Source organism: Oryctolagus cuniculus, chromosome 19, assembly GCF_964237555.1.
Source record: "Oryctolagus cuniculus chromosome 19, mOryCun1.1, whole genome shotgun sequence".
Taxonomy (NCBI): Eukaryota; Metazoa; Chordata; class Mammalia; order Lagomorpha; family Leporidae; genus Oryctolagus; species Oryctolagus cuniculus.
In genome coordinates, this window is record NC_091450.1 from 26,448,073 (window position 1) to 26,470,559 (window position 22,487).

The 22,487-nt window shown below is 44.4% G+C and overlaps 1 protein-coding gene across 1 annotated transcript in view; it reads left to right on the plus strand.

The window, feature by feature from the left end:
• Positions 1-22,487, plus strand: part of GRIN2A (glutamate ionotropic receptor NMDA type subunit 2A) — a 405,170-nt gene that overhangs the window by 258,620 nt on the left and 124,063 nt on the right. The window contains exon 5 of the mRNA XM_070065018.1: positions 17,396-17,510. Coding sequence (XP_069921119.1) covers positions 17,396-17,510 — 115 coding nt within the window. The remainder of the gene's footprint in view (positions 1-17,395; positions 17,511-22,487) is intronic.

The following is a 22,487-nucleotide window of genomic DNA, read 5'->3' on the forward strand; positions in this document are numbered from 1 at the left end:
GTCTCTAAAGCTGGATGATAACAAGGTGAAAGGGCAGACACCATGGATATGACACAGATTCTAAGGTGGAAGTGGAGGCTGAGGGATAGCGAGCCTTGTGGAAAGCTGTGGGTCTTGTGTTCTGTTCTGGAGGTTCTGAATCCGTGAATATTTAGGGGAGAGAGGTGTTGGCATTTAGTTCAGAATCTTATGATTTTATTTTAGCTTTTTGGGTTTTTTTAGTGAAATTTTAAAATTTTATTTAAAAAATGCGGGGCCAGCGCTGTGGCTCACTTGGTTGGTCCTCCGCCTGCAGTGCCGGCATCCCTTATGGGCGCTGGCTTCTAGTCCCGGTTGCTCCTCTTCCAGTCCAGCTCTCTGCTGTGGCCCAGGAGGGCAGTAGAGGATGGCCCGGGTGTGTCTGGGCTCCTGCACCCGCTTGGGAGACCAGGAGGAAGCACCTGGCTCCTGGCTTCGGATTGGTGCAGCCCCGGCCGTGACAGCCATTTGGGGAGTGAACCAACGGAGGGAGGGCCTTTCTCTCTGTCTCTCTCTCTCACTGGCTTAACTCTACCTGTAAAAAAAAAGAAAAGAAAGAAAATTTTATTTAAAAAAAGTAAGATCCTAGGTGGTTGACTGTATGAACCTTACACAGGGAGTCATGACTGACAGCTGCTGCAGCCAGGATGCAGAACCACTCCATCACCTCTGCACCATCACTCACGCTGTCCATTCAGGTCGCACCTCCCCTGCCCCCCTAACCCTTGGCCGACACGGACGTATCTCATCTTCATTCCTATGGTTTGGTCTCTGAGAATGGTGTGTAAGGTGGAATTCTGTAGCTCGTAACCTTTTGAGATGCATTTATTTCAGCGTCATGCCTTTGAGATCCATCCAAGTTCTGCGTTTCATTCCTTTGTATTGCCACATAGCATCACCCTATCCCAGAAATCCTACTCTTAGGCCGTTAGTCTGAAGATATAAAATGTTAGGGTCACACAAAAACAGGTATAGGAGTGTTTATAGTCTCTCTATTCATCCCTGCCAAAAACCATTAAAAAAAGAAAACTGCAAGTCCTTCAATGGCTGGATAAACAAACTAGGCTTTTGTGATTTTAAGTGATAGGACACCAATTCTCATTAATTTGAGCAAAAAAAAAAATCAAACCAAAAGATGTTATTGGTTCATTCAGCTAGAAAGGTCGGGGACTTGTTGCCTGGTGTGGCATCCTCCCTCCCTCCCTCTTCTCTCTCCTTCTCCCTCTCCCTGCCTCCCTACTTCCCTCTCTGTGCTGTGGACCACTGTTTTCCCACATAAAGTAGAGAAGGGAGAAATAGATATTGGTTTACATGCGTTCAGCACTGAATCTCTCTGAGTCTCTTTTTTTTAACTTTTTTTTTTTTGACAGGCAGAGTTAGACAGTGAGAGAGACAGACACAGAGAGAAAGGTCTTCCTTCCGTTTGTTCAACCCCCAGATGGCTGCTATGGCCAGCACGCTGCATGGATCCAAAGCCAGGAGCCAGGTGCTTCCTCCTGGTCTCCCATGGGGTGCAGGGCCCAAGCACTTGGGCCATCCTCCACTGCCTTCCCGGGCCACAGCAGAGAGCTGGACTGGAAGAGGAGCAACCAGGACAGAACCGGCACCCCAACCAGGACTAGAACCCAGAGTACCGGCGCGCAGGTGGAGGATTAGCCTAGTGAGCCACGGCACCGGCCTCTCTGAGTCTTAAGACAGCGATTCCCTTCAAGCTACAGCAGAAAATCCCCAGAGAAGGAATCTGATGTCTCAAGCTGGAGTCATGTACCATTGCTGCGTCAAGCACTATGGCCAAGGGTACTCCTCCTGGGGGGTAGGGAAGGTCTGTTATTTTTTTTAAAAAGTTTTATTTATTTGCAAGACAGAGTTACAGAGAGAGGTAGAGTCAGAGAGAGAGAGGTCTTCTATTCTGTTGGTTCACTCCTCAAATGATCACAATGGCCAGAGCTATGCCAATCCAAAACCAAGAGCCAGGAGCTTCCTTCAGGTCTCTCACGTGGGTGCAGGGGCCCAAGGACTTGGGCCATCCTCCACTGCTTTCCCAGGCCACAGCAGAGAGCTGGATCGGAAAAGGAGCAGCCGGGACTCAAACCAGCGCCCATATGGGATGCTGGTGACACAGGTTGGGGCTTTAACCCACTGGGCCACAGTGCCAGCCCTGAGGGAAGATCTATTGTCAGGAAAAGGAAGTATCCAGAAACGTTAGCCATTGCTGCTTTTCTAGTGGAAGAAAGTCTAAGAACAAAAGCCCAGCAGTGGGAAATCATGAGCAGGACACCTTGAGTTGTTTGGGTTTGCTGCCACGTGGGATGCACAAAGAACAGATTTTGCAAGCAGGGCTGGGAAAATTAAGCTGGCAAAGGAGCACAGGTTTTATTTTTCGGACAATGAGGGGACGTTTCAGGCTTTAGAGGAGTTACACTTAGTCAAAACTAGGGTTTAGGAGCATCTATCTGGCTTGTGGGCTTCATACGAATGTGGTGGGTGTAGTAGAGAGAATCTGGAGACCAGTTAAAGGTTATCACCACCCAGGTAGGAGCACAGTGAATATTGCTTGAAGCATTTTGGTAGCAATCAACAGAAATGAATTCCAGTTTGCCTATTTCTAAATCTGTTCTTCTCCCTACTACACAATGTTCCCAGACCCCAGTGTACCTGCTTATGATATCTTGTCCTCAAGGAGTTTATAATCCAGCAAAAGTGGTGAAGTCGTGCAGGCTGAACACACCCAAGACCCAGGGCGCTCCCCACTCTGTATTTGTCCCGGATTTGATTTCCTTTTCACTGTTACTGTGGCAGGTGGTAGGAAGGGGTCGCTTGAGAGGAGTGCAGGGTGCCTGTAAAATCAACTCCAAGTGTGTGCACGAGTAAAGAAGGTACAAGAGAAACATGCCACAGGAAAAGCAGGAGTGGGTAAGGTGCCCGCATCTCAGAGTGCCTGGGTTTGAGTCCTGCCTCTGCTTTCAAACTAGCTTCTGCCTCATGTGTACCCAGAGAGACAGCAGGTGCTGGCACAAGTGCTGGGGTCCCCGGTGTTCGTGTGGGAGACCTGGATGAAGTTTTGGGCTCCTGTCTTCAGCCTGCGGCAGCCAAGGCTGTTGTGGATATTTGAGGAGTGAACCAGCTGGTGGAGGGTTTCTGCCTCTCACCATGTCTTTCCCTGCTTTTCAGGTCAATAAATAAGTATTTAAATAAGAAGCTAACATATGGGGAAGCTTTGAAAAGTTTGTCGGAAAATGGAACCAAGAGATAAGTTTATTTGGGTGCTTTTATTTTAAATCATGCATAGCTTTTTCACAGTACGCATTTATTTTTTTTTAACATTTATTTAATGAATATAAATTTCCAAAGTACAGCTTATGGATTACAATAGCTCCCCCCCCATAACTTCCCTCTACCTGCAACCCTCCCCTCTCCTGATTCTTCTCCCATTCCATTCACATCAAGATTCATTTTCATTTATGCATTTCACATGAACTTTTTGAAGACCCTTATATCTAATTAGAAAGAGTCACAAAACACTTCATAGAGGTGGTGTTATTTGAAGAGTCTGTGAAGCGTGACCAATGACATAACGAAGAGGATAAAAAGGAATCAGGGATGCAAAGAATTCTGTGGACCAAGGAGTGTGTCCTGGCTCGTTGTCGGCATCCAGTCTTAGGTTTGGTGTGAGGAGGAACATTAACACATCGCTTTTTGAGCCAAGTTGGTACATGTTGAACACACTATACCCTGTGATAAATAAACATGAAGAACTGAAGGGAGAACTTGAACTTTTTTCTTTTAAATGTTTTATTAGGCAGAGTGACAGAGAGGCAGAGACAGAGACAAAGACAGATCTCCACTGCTTGGTTCACTCCCCATGTGCCCACAACTGCCAGGTCTGCCTTAGGCTGAAGTTCAGCACTGGAAACACCATCTGGGTCTCCCCCATTTGGGCCTGCATCCCCTGCTTCCCCAGGTGCATTAGCAGGAAGCTGAATCAGAAGTGGAGCCGCTGGGACTTGAACTGGTGCTCTGCCATGGGAAGCCAGTGTTGCAAGCTGCACGACAATGCAGCCCCCAAAGACCCGATCTTTGCTCCTGGAGGGGCGGAAATCCTTTGAGAAGGTGGGAAATGGTGTGTCGTTAGAGGCTCTCGTATGAGCTGTGGGTTAAAAAGAAGGAGAGATGATCAGGAGAGACCATATGGAAGAAGTGGAGGGGGGAATGAACCTGGCCATGAGGACAGAGTGTTGGGTCTGGATGGAGATGGCGAGTCAGGCAGGCGGCTGGGTGAGAAGAAGAGCCTACGCCGCAAGCTGGAGGTAGGAACACAATGGTTATGTGTTTAAGGAGAAGGAATTCGGAAAGAGAATCAGGTATTGCAGAACTGGAAGTTACGAGTAGAAGAGATCCGAGGTGCTTCAGAACACAGCCAGGTAGCAGCAGCAAGTTCTAGTGTCCCACAACACAGTGGGACAACTGTAGATCACAGTGACGCATTACTCACGGCACAGAGGATGGGAAGAGAGAGGCTGGCAGACACCAGACCAAAGGAGGGATAAGGAAGTGCGAAGGCTGGCTGCCTGGCGCCATTGGATCACTGTGCACGTCTGGGAGCATTGCACTGCACCCCACAAAACTGCAGGGGCTGGTGCTGTGGTGTAGCGGGGCTAAACCTCTGCCTGCGGTGCCAGCATCCCGTATGGTGCCAGTTCATGTCCCAGCTGCTCCTCTTCTGATGCAGCTCCCTGCTTATAGCCTGAGAAAGCAGCGGAAGGTGGCCCAAGTGTTTGGGGCCCTACACCCACATAGGAGGCCCAGAAGAAGCTCCTGGCTCCTGGTTTCAGGTTGGTCCAGTTCCATCCATTGTGGCCATTTGGGGAGTGAACCAGCGGATGGAAGACCTTTCTCTCTGTAGTTCTGCCTCTCAAATAAAGAATTACAGTCTTTAAAAAGTACTAATATTGTATGTCAATCAAAATTTTAAAATTTTTTTAAAGTTTATGGAAAATAAAATGAAAATATGTTTAGTTTGGTGCAAAAATTTTTGAAATCCATGCATAATTTTTTTCCACAAAATGCATTTTCCATGAACTTTTTGAATACCCCTCATATACTTGGTTTTCTTTTTTCTTTTCTTTTCTTTTCTTTTTTTTTTTTTTTTGACAGAGTGGACAGTGAGAGAGAGAGACAGAGAGAAAGGTCTTCCTTTGCTGTTGGTTCACCCTCCAATGGCTGCCGTGGCGGGCGCACCGCGCTGATCTGAAGCCAGGAGCCAGGTACTTACCCTGGTCTCCCATGCAGGTGCAGGGCCCAAGGACCTGGGCCATCCTCCACTGCACTCCTGGGCCATAGCAGAGAGCTGGCCTGGAAGAGGGGCAACTGGGACAGAATCCGGCGCCCTGACCAGGACTAGAACCTGGGGTGCCGGCGCCGCAGTCGGAGGATTAGCCTAGTGAGCTGCGGCGCCGACTTGGTTTTCAAAAAAAATTTTTTGCATCAAAATTAGCATCTTTTCATTTCATTTTCCATGCATGTGTTGATGTCTGCTCCTCTGTGGTGCCGCTCCTACATTTTTCAGAGAAGGAACAGGAAGGCTGAATGGGAACTGGGACAGCTTGCTTCAAAGACTTTGAAATCTAAAAGATTTTGTTTCAGATAATCACCTTACCACTTAAACCAACTAGGATTAAATTTGTTTTAGAATGACAAAGTCCGGAACACAAAAGAAGCTTAAAAAAGATAAGCATTAGATTCGCTCTCATGTTAAAAAAAAAATCCCAAAAGTAGCTCCATGCTGGTGTGGCATCCCGTGATGTCAGGGACGTGGGCTCCTTCTAACCTCATGGCTCTGCCACCCTCAGCCATTGGCTTCCAATTTCACAGTCCAAGGTGGCTGCTGGTGCTCCGGCCATCCTGCCTGCATTGCAGCTAGAAGGGATGAGGAGAGAACAAACGGCTGACGTCCCTCTCTGCGTTCCTTCCTGTAAGTTTCACAAGTCATCTGTTCTCTTTTTCTGTTGACCAGACAGGTCAGGTGCAGCAGCTGGGACCTGTAGGCTTCATTACTGGAGCTTCTGTGCCCAGCTAAAAACGGGTATTTTCTAATGCAGAAGAGGAGACGGAACATCAGTAGACAACCAGAAGTTTCTATCCCACTGTGTAGTCTTCTGCATGGTTACAAACACCCTCCAGGCTGGCGTTGTGGCACAGTGAGTGAAGCCACCACCTGTGATACTGGCATCCCATTTCTGTGTGCCAGTTCAAGTCCTGGCTGCTCTGCGTATGACCCCGCTTCCTGCTAGTGTGTCTGGGAAGGCAGAAGATGACGGCTCAAGTACTTGGGCCTCCACCACCACCAGGGGAGACCTGGATGAAGTTCCTGGATTCCTGCCTCGGCCTGGCCCAGACTTGACTGTTGTCTCTTTGGGGCATGAACCGGTAGATGCAAGATCTCTGTCTCGCTCTCCCTCTCTCTCCCTCTCTCTCCCTCTCTCTCCCTCCCTCTCTCTGCCTCTCCCTCCCTCTCTCTGCCTCTCCTTCCCTCTCTCTCCCTCTCTCTCCCTCTCTCTCCCTCTCTCTCCCTCTCTCCCTCTCTCCCTCCCTATTGCTCTGCCTTTCAAATAAAAACATAAATCTTTATAATCTCCTGAGCCTCTCTATAAAATGGAAAGAGCTTAGTTCTTAGGGTGAGAATTCAGGTAACATATGGAAATGTTTAAAAAAAGTATTTTATTATTTGAAAGGAGGAGAGAGATCTTCCATTTGCTCAGTCACTCCATAAATGCCTGGAACAGCCAGGGCTGGGCCAGACCAAAGCCAGGAGCTGGAGCTCAATGCAGGTCTCTCCTAGATGGGTGGCGGGGACCCAAGCGCTTCTGCGCCATCCCTGCTGCCTCTCATAGAAGGAATTGGGGAAGATTCCCTATGTTTCAATTGTTTAAGAAGAATTGAAATTAGTTCTTTAAAAGTCTGGTAGAATTCAGCCATAATGGTCCTAGGCTTTTCTTTGTTAATGGTCTATTTAGTTTCCTGTCTTCATGATTCAATTTTGGTAAGTTCTATGTGTCCAGAGATTTATCCATTTCTTCTAGATTTTACAGGTTTTTTTTTTTTTGCCATATAGCTGTTTGTATTGATTCCTGATAGTTGTTTTTATTTCTTTCTGTGGTATCAGTTATAAAATTTCCCTTTTCATCTCTGATCTTATTAATTTGGGTCATCTTTTTTGTTTTGTTTTTGATTAATTGGACCAGGGTGTGTGTTAGTAGGAAGCTAGAATCACAGGTGGAGCTGGAACTCAAATCTCAATACTCTGATATTGGACGTAGATATCTTAACAGCTGTGCTAAAAGCCTGTGATGGTACAGCACTGACCATGCATTAGAGTCCCTTAGCTTAACCTCACTCCTCTCAATTGCACATCCTAGGAGATGAGATTGAAGACTGGGGTTCTTCTACAGCAACGTGGAGGAACAGATATCATGTTTTCTGGTTTGCTTAATTAATATAAACAGTAGGTCTTTTTTCCCCAATAACTTCTTACAAGGAAGTATAATCTATTGAAGATTTAAGTGCAGGAGGGAATGCTGGTGTCTCGCTGGTTTATCACTCCCAACCTTCCTCTCCACCTTTGGGTTTCCACCCCAGATTCCCAATAATCCACAGAGCACAGGTGGATGCTTGCAGGACAAATAGATAAGTCGGGGTCATTGTCAAAGGGAAAACAACCGCCCACAAGAAAGACATAACCGTGACTTCCTGTCATTCAGTGAATCGGCGTTGAGCGTCTACTCTGTGCCTGCTACCCTTCCAGGTTCTGTGATCTGCTACCAGATGAAAACACCAGCTCTGATTTCGTGGGTCCTGTCCTCCAGAGTGGGGCTTTCTGACACCCTTGGATAAGACTGCACTTTGAACTGAGTATCAGATCCGTATCATCTCACTGTATTGTGTGTGTGGTGGTGGTGGGGGGTAGTAACACCCACGCACATCTACCTCCAGGATCTTGAATAATTTGGTGGAACAGGCACAGGGACTGAGTGATCTCATAGGAGCTGCTGTCACTTTAGCTACTTTTTTCTGCTGTCTCTGATTAGATGCTCATTGTCTAAACTGCTCCCACTGACCCTTGTATCGGCCAATTCCAAATGGCTGGGTGAAGCATAATCAGTAGAGACTGATGGTGATGTAGTTGATGCCGTCTTAGTAATGTGATGCGTATTATGGAGAATTTCCAGATTACCCTAACCCCAGGTTCCTGAGACACTGCACATATAAGGAGCAGGAGCAGAAAGGGATTCAAAGAATCACTTTATTATGGCCACTGAGACTTCCAGTAACTCCCAGGAAAGTGGAGTGAGTACGTGCACCTTGAGCCCTACTTAGATGTCCTGGCCTCAGCTTAACTCTTTGACTGGCTGTCTCGGACGTTCAGGCATGCTGTCTGGATGTCAGGGGTCGTATTTACAGAGGAAGCTTTGCTCACCTTCTCCAAGGCTTGGACTTAGAGGCTGTAATACAAAGACACCATCTATGGCCCTGTCCCAAGAGAGTCACTCTTGGCTCAAGTGTGTTCACCAAAGAGAAGTGGAAGCCCAGGAGATGTGAGTGGCAGGCCGGCACCCGCCATTCGGGCAGTAATGTCCCTCAGATGCCAGCCCTTAGGTCTTGGGAACCTCACTCACCAGAGGGGGCAGGGGATGGAACCATCAGATCAGCTGCTCCTCTCTCCTCGGGGTAGGACCCAGGACGGGGCACAGCACCTCTTCTGGGGAATGGGAAGCCAAAGTGCTCTTCCAGCTTCATGAGAAACCTTGGACTTCAACGCTGAGGAGGTGGAAAGATAATCGTGTAAAACTGTAATACCTGCCGCTTCCCCACCGTCACTTACTGGACCCCGAGGATGTGCTGAGTGCCCTGCCCACCACGTCTCATACCGACATCATCCAGTTTCTCTGAAGTGTTCTGTGGTTACCCAGTGATGTGGCTGTTACGATGAGACAAATGCTCTGAGCACTTCTGAAAACATCAGAACTGGATTCTAACCCAGACTGTCGGTTCCGAAATTCAGTGGCAGTCTGCTAATGGCTTCTTTGCAGTCATCACGCTGGCAGTAGGCATCGAATGTGTCTGCTCCTTCATTTAATCAGCAGGAACCTTTAAGCTCTGGCTGCAAGACACATGTGCTGCCAGCCTTTTCAGAGTTTGCAGTAATCAGAGAAGATGAAGACCCCTGTCTTTATGGAACTTCCCATTTCCTGTTCTAATTTTAAACAGCTTCAGTATTTATCAGCCAAGACAATGGACATTATTTTTCATAGCTGGCCACAGTAGAAGTTATGTTGAAAGAATAAACCATACTGCCTTTGCTTTTTTTAAAATCAGGTTCTTTGGGTTTTCTGAGACCCTTTTAGAAGATATTGGCCTGGACTGTGCAGACTGTGTGTTGGGGTTATTAAATTTCCCTTGCCTCTGCTGTTGTCTTTAGCAGTTGTTCAGGGGAAGCAGGAAACCCCAATGAGGATGTGACATTGAGTACCAGCACATAGCACATCAAGAGAGTATTGAAAAGGGGTGGTGCAGGGAACACAGGTATTCAAAAGACTGGGAGAGATGGGACCCAGGAATTAACATCTGATAAAAGTGGACCAAGGTTGCTGTGAGAAGAGGAGAGGATTCCTTCTCACCCATGAGGAACTGACTCATCAATGCAAGACGAGAGATGCTCAGACATCAAAATGAAAGGGATTTCTAACTACCCAGAGAAACAGGAAAGAGCAGCGCATTCTAAAAACCAGAGCGTCTGGAGAATTGAGAGAAGGTTAAGGAAAACAGCGATTCTGCTTTCAAAAACGTGTAAATTAAATGACAAATGAAAAAGCTGTGCCACCCAGAGCAGTTTGAGGGAGGCATTTAAGAGAGACTGTGATTCGGGAACTGGTCCTGCGAACTTGGGAAATGGCAAAGCAGATGGAAAATTAACTGAAAATGGAGAAACTAAATGGGTTATGGTGGCATTTATGAAACGGTAGGAGAATTGAAGTCTAAAGGGAAATAGTGAATAATAAATATGTCTAGAGAACATTTCCAATAATCAGATTTTGGAAGTTAAGGGAGACTTAACTGTGTGGCAAAAGACATAAAATAGAAATCTGGAGGAATATGATATTTTAAGTAATTGTTGCAGGAGGCTTGTGCAGCCTGTGTCTGGTTGGCTTTTGAGGAAAGACAATGGGGCTGTAGAACTGGCAAAGAGAAACATGGCTTTAAAAAGACCGAGTTGCACCCATGATGAGATATTTTAAAATTTAGCTGGGTGGAGAAACAGTAAAAAAATATTTACATCATGTTGACCACTTACATACATGTTAGCTACTTACAGTTCACCACTTACATACATGTTAACTGCTTACATGTTCACTTACATACATGTTAACTGCTTACATGTTAACCACTTACATTAACTGCTTACATGTTCACCACTTACATACATATTAACTGCTTACATGTTCACCACTTACATGCATTAACTGCTTACATGTTGACCACTTACATGCATGTTAACTGCTTACATGTTCACCACTTATATACATGTTAACTGCTTACATGTTAACTACTTCCATGCATGCTAACTGCTTACGTGTTCACCACTTATATACATGTTAACTGCTTACATGTTCACCACTTACATACATTAACTGCTTACATGTTCACCACTTACATACACATTAACTGCTTACATGTTCACCACTTACATACATGCTAACTGCCTACACGGTAACCACTTACATACATGTTAACTGCTTACATGTTCACTTACATACATGTTAACTGCTTACATGTTCACCACTTACATGCATGTTAACTGCTTACATGTTGACCACTTACATGCATGTTAACTGCTTACATGTTAACTACTTCCATGCATGCTAACTGCTTACGTGTTCACCACTTATATACATGTTAACTGCTTACATGTTCACCACTTACATACATTAACTGCTCACATGTTAACCACTTACATACATGCTAACTGCTATTCGACAGTACCCGAGGTATAGTAGGCACTGTGGTAGTATCAGGTTACATGCACTGAACCACACGACACTGTCACAGCTGCTCCTATGGTTTAACCCAGCCCTGGTTACCAAGGAGGAACTGGAGCCGCAGAGAATGCTGGGTATGCTGCCCCAGGTGACGCGTGGGGGCAGTGAGCCTGGCTTTGATCCGGGTCTCACTGCAAAGCCCTTCTCTTTCCTCGACACCATCAAACCTCAGCAACATGGAAACGGCAATGCTCCCTTTTACTCACTCCACACGTATTTATTGAGCACCAACAGTGCTCTGTTTACTGCTAGAAATACATACTAAATAAAAAAGGAAGAGGAAGTTCTGCCTTTGTGATGTGTGCAGTCTACTGGTTTAAAACAGAGACAGCTTAGACCACTCACCCAGTAGAAACAGAACGTGAGCCATTCTTCTGGTAGCACAGAGCAAGCAAAGATGAAATTAATTTCAGTTTTATGTCCTGGATATTTTACACGATGTGTCTAAAACTATTTCAATATGAAATAAAAATAAAGCTATGCATGAGATCTTCTCCACTGTGTTTTAGATAGAGTCTTCGGCATCCAACGTGTTAACACTAGCGACACATCTTAATTCAGACTAATCATATATCAGGTGCTCAGTAGCCACACTCCATTGGTGCTGCCATAGTAGACGGTGCAGATCTAGAGAGAACTTGGCATTTCTGCCAAAGTTCAGGCAGATTAGAGAAAACTTGGCCTTTTTTTTTTTACTGTTATCTCTGATCCTCATATATCAACCATGCAGAGAGCACAAAATACAGGTTAGTTGAGAAGTATTTATTTCACTTAGATTTCAGCTTAATCCACCTACTAGTGGAGACACAGAAGAAAGCTGGTCTCTCTGTTTCCCATATATTCACGTATCTTTTGGTTCACCATTGTGTATGGCACTGGCCATGAGAAAACAACTAGTTGATACTTTACCATCAATAGATGATGACAACATAGACGTAAACTCTGCGGATCACTACGGCCTCCCCACCAGCATGGTTTGTGTACTTCCTGCTCTGATAGAAATACTGAAGGTATAATTGTGAAGCTTAGCCGCAGTCAGAATGTCTGGTATCTTTTTCCAATCACTGATAGTTTATTATCCATTTTCAATAGATAGGTGAAACATATAGGATTTTAATCTTTAAAAAAACTGTCCAGCAGGCGATAACGGAGACCAAGCTGAATGGCATTTAATGGTGTTTCCCTAGGTAAAGCAGTTAGCTCTGAAACAAGTTTAAATGAAAAGAGAGCCTGAGGAAACATGGACTGTCCTTCTAAAACTTGGTTGGGGGAGTTGAAGGCAATGCCTGCTTGCTCCCTGCCAGTTTCGTAATGAGATTACTGTTTACTGGAAATTTCTGTTGGGGGTTTTTTCCTTCTCCAAGCCCTGAAGACTCTTAAAGCGAAAGACAATATTAACATTGAGTTTATGGATCTGTGGCTCCAGCATATTGAATCTTTTTTATTTTTATTTTTTGGAATGTTGAATCTTAAAGGGACACAGGAAAACCTGGAGTATGATGGACTTCCATGGAATTGTGTCCAGAGACTCTGAACAAGAGTGATTGCTTCTAAATAAACAACCTGCTCATTCCATCTGATTTCACTGTAGAACTGAAGAAAAGGCATGGATGGAGGAAACACAGTTGGGAATTTAAAGGAGGAGGTTTAAGTAGATTCAACAAATCCAAAGATAGATGCTCAACAGCGTGTGATAGCTTCCTCGTGGAAAGAATGACTGACATTCAGTCCCTGGAACATAACCTGGGAGTGGCTTTCCACAGGGCCACGGCTCTAAGTCAAAATCAAAACACTTGTTCTCTGGTGTGCCTTTTCCAAACACACGCTGCCTATTGCTAAACCTCTCGATAATTTACTAAAATTTTTCAGTTTTCACCCACGTCTGTGGCATTAGGTAGGTTCAGGCTGCATTCTGTTCACCTGCAACATGCTGGATAATCAAATCCTGGCTTGAGAGCTCACTGAATTCTGTAAGAAATACCCAAGTGAATTGGCTGACCTAACTGTGAGTTTTGGGCAGCAGATACAGTTTTCTTTCTTTCTTTCTTTTCTTTTCTTTCTTTTTTTGACAGGCAGAGTAGACAGTGAGAGAGAGAGAGAGACAGAGAGAAAGGTCTTCCTTTTGCCGTTGGTTCACCCTCCAATGGCTGCCACAGCTGGTGCGCTGCAGCTGGTGTACCACGCTGATCTGAAGCCAGGAGCCAGGTGCCTCTCCTGGCCTCCCATGCGGGTGCAGGGCCCAAGGACCTGGACCATGTTCCACTGCACTCTCGGGCCCCAGCAGAGAGCTGGCCTGGAAGAGGAGCGACCGGGACTAGAACCCGGTGTGCCAGTGCCGCAGGCGGAGGATTAGCCTAGTGAGCCGTGGCGCTGGCCCAGATACAGTTTCCTATCAGCTCAGGTAAATGCCACTGGTGGGCTCTGCCTGCAGTTTTTATATTGAAGTTTCAGCAGCCACGTGTTCCGTTGATGATGCTTTCCTGTCTGTCTCTTTCCTCCAACTGCTGTTTTCTTTGAACTGTTTCTTGCCTTGATTACTACAAAGTCTCATCTGTTTATCTTCAAACCTCCATTTCACATACAGTCAGGGTGAAGGGTGAACCCTTTAGGATAGGCGATAGAGTAGTTAGCTGTGTAGTTTCTGCTCTGTCTTAGCTTCATTCCCCCAAGTTACTTCCCCACATACAATGAATATCCATACCATTATAAACTGATTGTAACTTACTTAATGCATCGTGATGTTTTGTGGTTGTCTGCCTTTAACTCTGCATTTTCCTTCATGCAATGTGTCTTCTCCCTTTCCTCTGCCATCCCTCTGCCTAACCCTTACTGTTTCTTTCTGATACAACCCAAAAATCTTGCACTTCTTTTCCTGATTCTAGCCTTAGATTCCCAATAGAATTGGCCCTATTCTCTTTACCAACTTAGTACATGTTTCTCTTTTTACAGTAACTATTCTTTGTTGATGTCTCTCTCCAATCTTGAAAACCAAAGTGGGTTTGTTTATATTTCTTTAATTTTCCTAAGAAAGTTTCTGACACATTGTGTGATACGTAGTAGGCACTCAAATATGTCTATTATATGGAAAGGAGGATGGATGGATGGATGGATGGATGGAAGAAGGGAAAGGGGGAAGGAGGGAGAGAAGCACTGATGGGTGGATAGATTCAAGGAATGAAGAAAGTGGGAAGGAAGGATTGATGGGTGAATGGGTGCATGGATAAAGGTATTAATGGATGCATGGCTGTACTGGTGGATAAATAGATGAGCAAATGTATTATTGACAGATGGATGGCACTTCTAGTGATAATATCTCAGCTACCAGATATTAACTGAGCCCTATTCCAGACAAAGTGATAGAGCTAAAAATAACCGTGGAGAACAAAAACAAAATATCAGCTTGAAAAAAATAAAAATATTCTAATTTAGACTCAAAATAATCACTTTGAAATCTTGATGATAATAAGGAATTTAACCAAAGTGCGGTTCTTCTCTGAACTCCCATTCCAAGCAGGCATCGTCAAGAGCCTCGGTAAGGGGACTGAAGTGGAACATGGCTTGGGTGTGCCTGTCTGGACCAGAAGTAGAACAGGCTTGATTCCTGCTGTCTAATGGGCTCCTGAAACACCAGCCCGGATGCTTAAAAGGGAAGAAGGAATAGAAAATCCCCAGCCTCAGTTGCATAGAAGATAAGGACTAACCATTAACAAAGCAGAGAAGCTTTTTCACTTCTGCTTCTATTGGGCTTTGGTCTGGCCCAGCTGTGGCCGTTGCAGCCATCTGGGGAATGAACCAGGGGATGGAAGATTGATCTCTCTCTCTCTCTCTCTCTCTCTGAATAAATCTTAAAAAAGAATGTGGGTAAAAGGGCAGACGAGCACAGTATTTTATTCATGTTTAACATATAACTATACATAGTTATGCTCAGTGTGATAATTCAATACATGTGAACATGTGTAGTGATTGAGTAAGATGATTGGCATTTCCATCTTTTTATCCTTCCTTTATGCTTGGAGCCTTTGAGCACCTCTGTTCTAGTTCTCCAAGATGTAATAGTCCATTGGAAACTGGACTCAGGAGAGCTTACTGCTCCTCCGCTTGCATTTTGTACCTGTTTTCCAACCTCTTTCTGTCTCCTCTCTCCCTCCCCTCTGGTAAGCTCTGTCTTCTACATTGACTGTGATTGCCACATGAGAGAGAACAGGACGCAGTATTTGTCTTTCTGTAGCACTGCAATTTTTATTTAAGTATCCATGGGACTCACGGTGAGGCCTGACACATAACAGACACACAGTAAATAGTTCTTGAATCAAGAAAGTATCTTTGTAGGAAAGGATCAGAGGGGCTTCAAATGTATCAAATGGAATAGTGATTTCTCCTTACTCCTATAAGAGCAGTGTTCTATTTTTTTCTGTTTGTTAAATATTTGATTTCAGGGAATTTTGAGAATAAAAGATACACAGAAGAAAATGAAAAATACCTGTAATCCTTCCATGCATACACACGCTCTGCTTTTATCCTCTTTTCTGCTTGTTGAACATTAAGTACTGAGCATTTTCTCCATGCTATTAACTCGTCTTCAAACACATGATTTTTTAATGTCCCGATAGCCCATTGAACACTTACACAACATTTGTTCTTTGCTTTTCCCTTTTTGTCCTTAGAGACCTGACTCTCCCCTGAACAGCATGGTCAGACTCTACTGTGGAGGACCACGGATGGATGTGTGGCCTCTTTCTGAAATTTCTTGTAGCTTGATCTTCCTTAACTACTTTTTTTAAAACTTATTCAGCTGTGCCTGACATTAAGGGAATATAAAGCTTGGAGATGCTGCGGCTTTGTTGCTCTGTCTTTCTGTGGACGTCTTTGAATGCTGCAAGCTACCCGACTGTGCTTTACTGAGTGTCTCCTAAGTGGCCATGATGGCCTTTTCTTGGTGCCTGAGTCCAGCCTGACCACAGGCAGGGTGGCTGTGAGGAGTGGCAGAGATAGGAGTGCTGTAGGCAGACATTACCTGATATGAAAACACGAAAGTGGAAAGTTGGCCACGTGGATGCTCTCCAAGGCAGTATCAGGAGTCATCCCTGGTATCTCTCCCTGTATCATCCTCACATCTGATCTCTCTAAACACCTGCCATGCCTCTCCTCTTTTGGTCCTGTCTACCACTGCCTTCTCCTCTTCCTCCTTTTTCTTCTCTCTCTCTCTCTTTCTCTCTGCTACAATTACAGTTAAAGCCACCCGTATTTTTCACTTTGATGACAAGAACACAGTAAATAGTTCCCTTGTATCCACTCTAGTCTCTTTCCAATCCATTTTCTACACAGACATCAAATGAGATTATAAGCTCTTATAAAAGAGATATCTGATTTTGCTGCCTACTTGATTAAACCATCTAGTGTCTTCCCACTGTTTTAAGACAAAGGTAAAATTTAGCATGGCTTACAAAACTCTGCACTCTGTCCCTGTTCATCTTCTCAGCCTCACCTAATGTCGTATCTGCTTGTCTCTCTCTGCTTCAGCTTTGCTGCTCTGCCTTCAGTTCCACACATGCACCGCCACAGGGCCTTTGCACAGGCAGTGCCCTTGCTTGCTTCCATCTCCTTTACCTGGTTAGTGTGGACGCGTCCCCCAGGTCAACTGTACTTCCTCAGCTTTGCCTGACCACTGTTTCTCCTTCACACAGCCACTCTCCTCTCTATTATAACAGTTTCCATAGGTCTGTGGTTAATTAATATCTGCCCTTTCTCGTCCTTTAGACTATAAGCTTCATGAGGGCAAGGATCATGTCTACTTATTTATTTATCCCTGGACAACTAGCCGATTCATGAACTGTAGCAACCGCTTGATAACTGTTAGTTGAATTCACATGAATAGATAGGCTATCCACTCATCGATGTTGAATACCACGTGGTTCATGAGCAAGTAGCTTCCTTCAAGGGAGCTTGTTAATGCAGATCACCGGAATGCTTACAGATCTGCCAAAGATCACTTGAACACGGGCCTCCGGATCTGACAAGGACAGAACGGTTGCACTCCATGTGCTAATTACAATCAGTGACTCATGCCTTGGCGATTCCTGAGCGTGAATTCAGATTCATGGAGAAGAGTGATGGACAAGTTACCCTGCCTGCACGGGTACCAGTGCTTCCTCAGCGCCTGGGTACTTGGGATGGGAGCAGCAGTGTGCTTTCCGACTTTTTCATTGATGGTGGCATCTTTCCATTTGTCTGACACCTCGTTAATTCTCCCCTAAAAGTGTGCCTTTCTCTCTTCCGCTCTCTAGATTCATGGTCAACGTGACGTGGGATGGCAAAGACCTGTCCTTCACTGAGGAGGGCTATCAGGTGCACCCCAGGCTGGTGGTGATTGTGCTGAACAAGGACCGAGAATGGGAGAAGGTGAGCACGCAGAATGCAGGGCGGGAAGACAGCGTGGGCAGTGGAGGGCTCCAAACCACTGCCTTCACAAAGCACTTCTGTGGAGCTGCGGCAGACTGCATCTCACAGCCAAGGGTCCTGCCTGGAACAAGGCAGACTAAGTACTGTGAGATGCGGGTTGGAATGCTTTCCCTGGGTAAACGGGGATAGTTGTGCGTTGATATTCCCGTGGGTTGTCAGACTCCAGTAGAAAGTATCCTTAAAGGATTTAGAATAATTTAAAGACAGGATGGTTCACACCATCGCAGTAGCAAATGCTGACAGCATACCAGTTTGCCTAGACTGCATAATTGAGTACCAAAATCACTGTCGCCAAATGAGTGAAGTGCCTTTGTTGTCATTTACTTAGTCTTTTACTTTACGTAAACGAATTTTCAAAGCTTACGTGTATCACTTCTGTAAGTCATAGGTGAGAGCGGGGTTTGTAATTCTTGTAAAGTATTTTTCTAGTAGGTATGCAAAATGTGAAAAATCAGTGTGCAAAAAAACAAAAACAAAAACCCAAAAAGTCGTGTAGCATGCAAGCCTTGTGCTGAGTCGGAGAAGGGAGACCTCTCGTTATAGACCTCCTCACTGTAGTGTTTGTGTCTGGACCAGTGGTACTGCCTCTCCTATAATTCAGCTGTTTAGTCGTGACGGTCTCATAGAAGAGTGGAAGAAAAGGGACCAAAAAGCAAGCCTAGTACTGTCATTTTGCCTTCTTTGACAAGCAATGCCTGAACTGTAAATTTTAGTTTCTTGAGATTTATCTTCACTTTGCCACTGAAGTGGAAGTCTGTGGAGGGGAGAGAGAGAGAGACAGGATGTTGTGTGGGAGACATAGCATAATTACCTAGGACCAGGAAGATGCACTGTGTTCACGGAAGCATTGACTTCAGGGGACGGTGACAGATTCCTAGAAGGGAGCCGTGAGGAGGAAGTTCGGGAAATGTTGTGTGATGCTTCCAGGAGCTACAAGATACACGGTCCCTCAAGTGCATGTAAAAAATGCACCAAACTGGCGGTTGCCGCGGCTCAATAGGCTAATCCTCCACCTAGCGGCACCGGCACACCGGGTTCTAGTCCCTGTCGGGGCACCGGATTCTGTCCCAGTTGCCCCTCTTCCAGGCCAGCTCTCTGCTGTGGCCAGGGAGGGCAGTGGAGGAAGGCCCAAATGCTTGGGCCCTGCACCCCATGGGAGACCAGGATAAGCACCTGGCTCCTGCCATCGGATCAGCGCAGTGCGCTGACCGCAGTGGCCATTGGAGGGTGAACCAATGTCCACTCTGCCTGTCAAAAAAAAAAATAGACGGAAGTGATGCATAATGCATTATTTGACCACACAGCATTAGAAAAATAGTAACTATAAAGAAACAGATCTAGAAAAATCACCAAATGTTTGCAAATTGCTACACATTTCTAAATACGCCATGGCCATAGAAGAAATAGGAAAGACATTCCAAGGTATTTTGATCAGAATGATGAAAACATAAAAATCTGAGGAATAAAACGTAAGGCATGCTAAGAGAAGTCCATGGCTTTAATAAGAAAAGGAAATTGCAAAGTCTAGCTTCTACATCAAGAGGCTAGAAAAAGAACAAGTAAACCCAGATGAAGTAGAAAGAAGAAATAGTGACTATAAAATGAAAACCAACACAGTAGCATACAAGCCATAGAAAATCAACAAAGCCAAAAGCTAATTCTTTCAAAAGATTAATAAAATTCACAGTTCCTATGATAATGTTCACACAAAAGAGGGAAAATGCAAATAACCAATATTAAAAATGCAAGAGCGAATATCACCAGACATTACTGATCCTATAGGCGTTAAAACAACACAAAAGATTATGTAAAAAATTAGACAACAAATTCAACAGTGTAGATAAATTGGGTAAATTCGTTGAAGAAACACAATTTTTCCAAAATGACAAAAGATGAGTTTGACAATCTGAATAGTTCTATATTTGCTAGGAAATTGAATGTATGACTAAAATCTGTTCCATTTATAAAAAGAAAAAAGAAAAATTCTTGGCCTAGATAGTTTCACTGTGAATTCTTTGAAATACTTAAAAAAGAACAAACACCAGTCTATCCAACGTTTTTCAATATGTTACTAATCATAATCCAACAATATATTTTTAAAAGGATAATACAGCATGGATAAGTGGAGTTTATCTTAGGAATATAAGAATGGTTTAACATTCAAAAATAATTCAGTGTAATTATCATCTTAACAGAATAAAGGAGAAAAATTTGCAGTTATCTGTCTATAAATGCAGAAAAAGCATTTGACGAAATCCAACATCCGTTCATGATAAAGAACGTAAATTCCTTAATATGATAGAAGAGTATCTAGGATGAAAACCCCAAAGCCAGTTTTCAGTGGTGAACAATGAAAATAGTTCCCAAAATGTATACTTGAATTATTCTTTAAAATTCTTATTTATCTTTCTTTATTTAAAAGGTAGGGAGACACAGACGGGGGGGGGGGGGCGGGGGCGGAGGGAGGGAGGGGGAGGGGAGAGAGAGAGAAAGGGAGGGAGGGAGGGAGAGAGAGAGAGAGAGAGAGAGAGAAACTTCTTATCAGCTGATTGACTTGCCAGGGCTCTGCCAGACCAAAGCCAAGATGCAGACACTCAATCCAGGTCTCCCACATGAGTGGGAGGGATGCAGATATTTAAATATTTGAGCCATCATCATCACCTGCTGCCTCCCAGTGTGTGTGTTAGCAGCGTGTGAAACTGGGCAATCGAAAGGGAAGCAGATGTCCCAAGACGTGTCTTTTTTTCAGTCTCTTTTTGTTTAAGGTATACAAGCCTCATGTATTTCAGCTATACAGATGTGGGAACACAGTGATGCTTCTCCCCTCCTCTCCCTTCCACCTCGCTTCAACCCTTCCTCCTCCCCCCTCTCCCATTCCCACTTTTAATTTTTGCAAAGCTCTCCCTTCAGTTTGCTTGATCACTGTAAAGTCAGTCCTGTATTGAGTAAAAGAGATCAACAGATATATGAAGAAGTATCTCACCTGCTGGGCGTAATGCCCACCCCTCAGATTATTTTTGATGAATAATGATGATTTTGGAAGAAAAGGATCAAATGGATACCAACATGGAAAAAAAATGTACCTTGATTCATCACTCACACTATACACAAAAAACTTCTTGAAGTAAATTACAGGCCTAAATGTAAAAGCTAAAATTGTAAAGTTTCTAAAAGAAAAGGATAAAAGGGTATTTTTGTTACCTGAAAGGCCCAAAGATTTCTGAAATAGAAGAGAAAAAGCATTAAGCAATAAAAAGAGTAAAACAGTAAAAATAAACTATGCCATCAAAATTAAAAACTTTTGCTCATGTAAAGATGTTGTTAGATATGAAAAACATGGGGCAGGTGCTGTGGTTTAGTGGGTAAAGCTGCCAACGCTTGCCATGCCGACACCCTATATAGGCACTAGTTCAAGTCCTGGCTTCTCCACTTCTGATCCAGCTCCCTGCTAATGCACCTGGAAAAGCCTCGGAAAATGGGCCAAGTACTTGTGAGAGAACTAGAGAAAGCTCCTGGCTCATGGCTTCAGTCTGGCCTAGTCCTGGCCTTTGTGGCCATTTGGGCAGTAAACCAGTAGATGGAAGATCTCTGTCTTCCTCCACCCCCGTCCCTCTCTCTCTGTAATTTTCAAATAAATAAAATATTTAAAAAAAAGAAAATGAAAAACCCAAATTACAAACTGGAAGGAAACATTAACAATACATCTGTATCACAAAGGACTCACATACAGAAAAGGGGCATTGAAATTAAAACCACAGTGGGATACTTAATGCCTACTTAATAGCTTAAAACCAAAAAGACTGACAATACCAAGTGTTGATGAGAACGTGGCAAAACTGATTCTCATATACACGGGTAGCAACGTCAAATTACAGCCACTGTGGAAAACTATTTGGACAATTTTTAATATAAATCATGAGTAATACAAACCTTATGATGCATCAGTTGCACTCCTAGTTATTTATCCCAAAGAAATTTAATCATATATGCAAAAACTTACACCTGTGCAAGAATGTGACTGCAACTTTATTCTTAATAGCAAGACATCAGAAACAATGCAAATGTTATTAACAAAAGGGTAAGCCAATTGTGGTACATTCATAAAGTGGAACACTGCTCACCAATAAAACGATGAACTAATATGCACAACAACGTGGTGCCTTTCTTCAATATTTTGCTGAGCAAAAGCAAACAGACATAAAAGGTTATACTGTGTAATTCCTCGTGTATGAAGTTCAAGAGGAGGCAAGTCTAGACAGTGGGACTAGCTGTCTAATGGCTGCTTCTATAGGATAGGGCAATCGACAAGAAATGGGCACAGGGAATTTTCTAGAAAGATGGCAGTGCTGCCCATCTTGAGCCTTTGTCCAAACACGCTCAGCTGTGACACAAGATCTGCCCACGTCCTTGCCTGTCATTGTAGCTCATGAGAGGATAAACAGTCCTGCAAGCTGGGATGCCCAGCAGAACTAACGTCCACAGAGAATTTATAGTTAAAAAATTTATTGGAGAGGCAGAGACAGAGGGACAAAGACAGGCAAACAGGAAGAGATCTCCCATCCACTGGTGCAGTCTCCAAATGCCCACGACTGGCAGGAGGGGACCAGGGTGAAGTCAGCAGCCAGGCCCTCAGTCTGGGTCTCCCACGCGGGTGCAGGGACCCAGTACTTGAGCCATCACCTGCTGCCTCCCTGGATACACATCCGCGGGACACAGGGATAGGGAGCTGGTGCCAGTGTTGGAACTCAGGCATCCTGAGTATCCCAAACAGCATATTAACTGCTATACCAAATGCCCCTGACCTCAGCAGTGAAATTTCACCCCGCTATATAAATACTAGTTATAACAACCACGGGCATTGCTTCAGGTGGCCCACCAAGCCACTGACTGACAGTTTCATCTGCTCATCCAGCAAAT